We start from the raw sequence: 6,719 nt of genomic DNA on the forward strand, positions 1-6,719 counted from the left end.
ACAGTCAGTCAGTCAGTCAGTCTGCTAATGCTTTGACAAAGTCACCGGTCGAGTTGTTTGTCGTTATAAACTTTGAAGACAAGAAACCAGTCACTTAATATTTCAAAAGGCAGAGTCAGAGATTTGAAGTGAGCGCAAAATATGAGTCAGTTAGAAGGTAAAGTGAATTATTTATTCAAAAACACTAATTCGTTCACGAACGAAATATCACTAGGCCTTAGGCCTACTTTGAATTCTTTGAGTCACTTGCCATAAAGTTTGGCTGAAGTTCCGAAGAATTCGACATAGAGTTAAAGGTTTACGATCGTTTTAAAATAAATTAAAAAGGTCAGCCTGGCCCAGAATACTTTTTGCTTCTTTTTTTTTTCATGACAAGTGAGAGAAACAGACAGTGTGCTTTGCTACCAAGTAAAAACAGTTTTCGGGTCAGACACGTTTGCACTGTAGGGTTTGTACAAACTTTGACCTTATGGTTTGAAACTAACGTTACCCTCCACTCATGTCAGCATTTTTTACTGCTATTTTAAGTAAGACCTGCAAGTTCGCAGCACGTTTATCAAGTTACCATAGGCGTATACAAAAGCACCCAGTTTAATTAATCTGAACACATATGAATTGTGATAGTTTTTATTACCCGTATGGTGATGTTAGTGTATTATTTAAACAAAAGCATTATGCTTCTGCACCACTGCACACATTCAAAAAGCATGTAAAGGGTTAGCCTAAATAATATTATCAGGGGCTATGCACTGCAGAATCTTTAATATTTAAAACTCAGTTTGTCATAACTGTTGTAATGTAGGCTATTAGTCATACTCATATTTAATTAGGAAATTGCTTTCATATTAATTGCTTTTTTTTTTTTTTAGAACCAACAGTTGAATTCAAGACAGTACAAAACATTTCCATTTCAAATTGTGCACAACAATCACCAGATAAATTAACAAAAAATAAAATGAACAAATAAATTAATAAATAGTCTCTTATGTATATGTTATCAATAAGCTAATAGTGCCTGCAGAATGGCATAACCCTTTTATCTTAATTGCAGCCTATAAAAATTGCATGAGCTTGTATTTATAAACTGCATGTGTATAGTGGGAAATGCTGTCTTGAGAAAATAATAGGTTTGAAAAGAAAACAAAGCATATGTCTTTCCACAACACAGGAATCATACCAACCTCTGCATGTTTTTATACTTTTGAAGGATAAGTGAATGAAGTATCAGCATGTTAACTATAGCAATCATAGGCTACTAATTTGATCATAAATCCTCCATGGTTTTCTCAGTAGAAATGTGATTTTCCACATTGTTAATGCTCTATTACATGGTGTCTTCGGGCCTTATTATCTATGAAGTTTGAGCCCTTCCATCGGTATTGATAGATACATCCAGCAGGTCTCAGGGGATTCTGTTCAAAGACTGCAGTGTTTGTGATATATAATGAGGACATCTAGAACATTCAATATATCCTCCCATAAGAAACACTTCTAATTATGGATTTGGTATAGCTGAGGGAAAAGTCAGTCAACATAAATGAATCAATAAAAGGAATTTGAGGCCTCAGAGGAGCAACGGCATATTATGAAAGGAAATCCTTTGCTGTGATTTTAGCAAAAGACAAGGCTAAAATGTAATTAGTTTCAGATTTCACAAATAGCTGTTTCCTGTATATTGCATTTTTTTGTAGTGTTGCACATACAGTAAGCAGTTTTGTATGGGCGCCGCTAATACCCATCAGAGGTGTCTCAGTCATTATTTTTGTTAGTCCTTGGTGACTTGGTACCGTGCCAATCCCAGTCAGATGATGCCATTGGTTATTAATGTAGCCTAAATAAAAGGATGGTGTGTGATTAGTAAAGCACACAGACGAGATTATGATGAACTCTAACTCGCTAAGGAGGGTTGATTGATAAGCAACACTCAGTGATTAAATCTCATTTCCTTAATGTCTAAGGATGAACTGTGCTGGCTCCTCACTGACCATTTAGTGCTACTCATTGTCTCAGAGAGGGTTATGGATTGTGTTTAGTTTTCCTCTCAGAGTCATTACAAATCACACTTAATCCCTGCTCCGTTCCGTCTGCAGGTGTTTAAACAGCCACGCAGATTAAACAAGCTGTGTCGGACGTCTCCTGCACCATGATAACAGCTACCGTACGAAACTGATGCCGTTCCTCAAATGAACTCTGAAGGATGTCTCACATACGTAGGTGCATAGGCAGATGCAGCCCATGAGCAAACATAATCTAAAAGGACATTGTCTGCTTCAAAACAAAATGATTATCTGTCTTCTGAAATAAGTGAGTGGAGTGAGTGATGAAAGCATGACCAAATTTCAAAAGGTTACAGTATTGACTCCAAAGTTTCATGCAGGAAAGGAAAACTCTCGACTTTGTTTGCTTACTCACTGAACTATGGACGTGGTACGTCTCAGCAAAGTGTTCCTCTAGCGGAAATGACCCTTCATTAGGCTGGAGTTCATCACGCGTGCAAGTGTAGTTTGCGTCCATAGCATGGGTCCGTGGTCCTGTCACATTGCCCAGATTTACTGATTCCGTCATTGGCGCAGCTTTGGGTTCGATAACACTAAAAGGCTCATCCAGACTAATGGGGTTCCTATGTGACGCAAACACTGTCTCTTAGTGGAAATGGTTTATTAGGCCTTAACCAATAAAGAAGAGGAGTCAGATGATGCCTCAAGACAAAGACTTCTGTAATTGGGACTGAGATAGAAGGCTTGTTATGGACGTAACCTCTTTGATTCTGACAAAGGGTCACATCATCACGGAAACCCAAATAAGGACAAAAGCAATGTTGCAATTGATCATACGCATTATTACAGGATACACAGTTAAAGGGTATTCGAGTTTGTTTTCTGCCATCAACATTAGTCTGGCACGTAATTTGAAATGGATTTACGAAAATGTCACACATAATCCATTTGTTTTTGTTTTTTTCCTCTCTTAAAATAGTTTTGTGTATGTGCTTTACACAAGGTTTTCTAAACAATTATCAAAAGTATAATTTTAGAAAATTATAATTGAAGAATAAAGCAGCATTATGACAGAAGTATCATACCAACTTCATATGTGTGATAGAGCCATATCACATATGCACACAATGGTGTGATAGACAGATAGACAGACAGATAGATATACAGATAGACAGACAGATAGATAGATAGATAGATAGATAGATAGATAGATAGATAGATAGATAGATAGATAGATAGATAGATAGACAGACAGACAGACAGACAGATAGATATATAGATAGATAGACAGACAGACAGACAGACAGATAGATAGATAGATAGACAGACAGATAGATATATAGATAAATAGACAGACAGACAGATAGATAGATAGATAGACAGACAGACAGACAGACAGATAGATATATAGATAGATAGACAGACAGACAGACAGATAGATAGATAGATAGATAGATAGATAGATAGACAGACAGACAGACAGACAGATAGACAGACAGATAGATAGACGGATGGATGGATAGATAGATAGATAGATAGATAGATAGATAGATAGATAGATAGATAGATAGATAGATAGATACGAGAGTTGAAGAGATACGATAGATTAGGTTGGTACTAAAAATTATCACAACAGAAAAACAGATCATAGACTTTCTTTAAATAGTTCCCTTACTTTTTTTAAAAAACGATATTGAATTTTGCTGATCACTGGTGAATTTTTGTGAATGGAGCAGTTTGTGATTGAAGAATGACGTCATTAGTGTGACACACTCTTTATCATTTTCCAGAAGCCCGAGGACACTCTGATTGGTTGGATGAGGGAGCAGTGAGCTCTGGTTGGCTGTCGGAGAATCATTAAACACCCACACTGTCAATAGTGAGACCCACATGGTGGGTATATAGGCAGGTGTATTGTAGCTTAATGCAACAGACTCAAAATTTCATCAAGTTGAAATATTCCCTCTATTTTGGGACGACTCTTTTCTATACTCTATCTGTTGCACGAAGCTGAACATCTCAAGGTAAGTAACAACTATTCATGGCTTGACACATAATAAATGTGCCATGCTTTTTATAAATCTCAATATACTGTACCATAGATGTGTGTAAATAATAAAATAAAATGTTAGGGAGAGCTTAATGATATATGCATTACTCTTTGGCTCTGTAGTTGCACAGAGAGGCATGCTCGATGGATTTTTTTTTTCAAGGAGAATTGGATGGCTACTTAGACCTGGCTGTGGGTGCAGAGACAGCAGTTCATTACACTAATGCACAGGGTCCTGCTGGAAGGGAAATCACGAGGCTAATATCTTTAATGCTGCAGTTATAGCATAGCGCCTGACAGTAGGAGACGTCTGCACCAACCACACAAGCTCTGATTCTTCTGCAGCAAACAGGAGAATGTGTGGATAACTTTCCAAATAATATTATTTTAGTTTTTTAAGCTCAGTTAAATTTGCCAATGATACTTTAAAGAGGGTGCTTATTTTCATCTTTTTCACCAGTGATGGCTTGACCATGACATTTTTTCCCCTCATCATTTTCGGTCTGTTCTTAAACTATTTAATGATGAAATGTTTCACTGCAGGGGACCATGGTTATGTTGAAGATCTCCGCTTTCCTTGTTGCCTATGCACTGATTATTTGTCAGATGTACAGCTCTAATGCGGCTCCTGCCAGGTAAGGTTCTATTAGAAACATATTGACATGTTGATAAATGCTTAAAGGGCAGTGTTTTTCCTTTGATAATTCCTCAAATTGGCTAAATATATTTACAAGTGAAATGGGTGCTTTGGTAAAGTCATTCGGACGAAGGCAAGGGAGCATATGTTTTCATTAGAGGTTGCGGCATCATGGACTATCAGTCTTTTGATTACATCAGATGAATCCCGGCCAAACCCACTCTGCTTACGACAGTATTGATCGGGCGATAAATCTTAACTTGGCAACTGGACAGCTTTTAAGTGCCATACTCTTAGCAGATTGTTTTGATTATGTTTAGGATTTGATGTACCAAGCAAAAAGTGCTTTTATCATAAAAAAAAAAAAGAGGAGACCTCACACAAACCATTTGTATAGTCCTGTAAGACATGATCATCACGAAGACATTGCGTTGCAGGCCTGCACTGGAATCATCACCAGATCGAACTACGCTTACTGACTACGAAGCGAGAAGATTGCTTCACGCAATTGTCAAAGAATTCATGCAGATGACCGCAGAGGACATGGAACAACAAGCTACTGAGGAAAACAGGTACAAATCCCATTGTGTCTATTTCTCGAATCATTCCAAACGCAATCTGTTGAATAATTTAGCGAGTGTGCACTGATTTGTTTCTCTCATATTCAAGAAAGTAAGCCCGAAATGCCTCCAACATGAGAGCAATACCTCCTTAATGTCAAGTGTACTTGTACTTGTTGTAAATGACAGGTATGTGATGAATTTCTGTTAAGAAGTGGGGAAGTCTTTAGAGTTCTCTGCCAGTTTATTCTTTGCATGAAACTTTATTTACCTGTCAGATTTATGAGAGATTGACCATGTGTAAATGCCTGTTTGCTCTTAATGCATGAAAACGAGGATATCAAACGGCATGGACGGAAGCATGATCTGAAAACATGTGAGGAAATGCCTGCATGATATGCTCAAGTAAAGACATGAAAAGTGCAGCAGAAATGAATTACTGAAGCATGATTTATTTTACGAGACCATAATGACAGCCGTGCGAGGAAGCATGTCAACATGCATCCTGTCATCATGTCTATCCTGTATGTGAATGTATCCTGCATGTCTAAGTGTCTATGAGTTTCTCTGCATGTGGTCTTTTTCCTCACAGCCTGGGTAGAGCCGTGTCCAAGCGCTGCTCCAGCCTCAGCACTTGCGTGCTGGGGAAACTGTCCCAGGAGCTGCACAAACTGCAGACGTATCCACACACCAATGTTGGAGCGGGTACACCGGGCAAGAAGCGCAGCCTGGAAGAGAGTGATGTGTTGGCTGGATACGGAGAGGCGCTCAACCGTGTCTAATCGGCAGCGGCTGTAAACCCGTGCTTGGCCCTGATATGCAAGTGCATGTGGAAGTTTGCTTGCCTGATTGACTTGAAAGAACATTTTTTTCTACTTTCTTTGGCAGAGTAACAAATCTCAGACAGACTCTGTTCCACTAATTTCATATAGTCACTGGATCTATTTGGGTTATATAACTGATTCATAAAATCGGGGCGCTCTCATTGGTAGACAGGGCGTAACGACAAGCTTTTTTTAACCCACAGCCAAATTCCTGTCTTGTGTGATTTGACTTTGTTCTTGATCTAATAAAGATATTTTTAGAAGGAGATCTTCTTTGCCTGTTGTTTGTTTAAAGTTCAGAAATGAACGAGCATTCTCATGTGATTAATTCCATATAATCAGGCTTAAGTACACATTTTAGGTAAGATATATTTGCTGCTGACATTTTTATGTTTTTTGTTAAATATATTACATATATATAGTACATTTCTAATCAATTAATAAAGTCTTTTAATATGTTGATTTATTTCTTCTAAATGAATAGTTCAATTCCCATTCTTTTTTTACCCCTCCAGTATTACGACACAGAAGAGAGCCTGTAACACGGCCACATGTGTGACCCATCGCCTGGCAGATTTCCTGAGCCGCTCGGGGGGAATCGGAAGCAGCAAATTTGTCCCCACTAATGTAGGCTCCCAGGCGTTCGGCAGA

General features: G+C 38.2%; 1 protein-coding gene across 1 annotated transcript; it reads left to right on the forward strand.

The window, feature by feature from the left end:
- The first annotated feature begins 20 nt into the window (after positions 1–20).
- On the forward strand, positions 21–6,336 carry calca (calcitonin/calcitonin-related polypeptide, alpha). Its single transcript, XM_082150517.1, has 5 exons — positions 21–157; positions 3,788–4,021; positions 4,591–4,682; positions 5,122–5,256; positions 5,837–6,336. Exons 3-5 carry the CDS (start codon positions 4,597–4,599, stop codon positions 6,024–6,026), a joined length of 411 nt encoding a protein of 136 aa, XP_082006643.1. The 5' UTR covers positions 21–157; positions 3,788–4,021; positions 4,591–4,596; the 3' UTR covers positions 6,027–6,336.
- Positions 6,337–6,719: the final 383 nt, after the last annotated feature.

This window comes from Leuciscus leuciscus (assembly GCF_965113295.1).
Source record: "Leuciscus leuciscus genome assembly, chromosome: 2".
In the NCBI taxonomy this organism is placed as follows: Eukaryota; Metazoa; Chordata; class Actinopteri; order Cypriniformes; family Leuciscidae; genus Leuciscus; species Leuciscus leuciscus.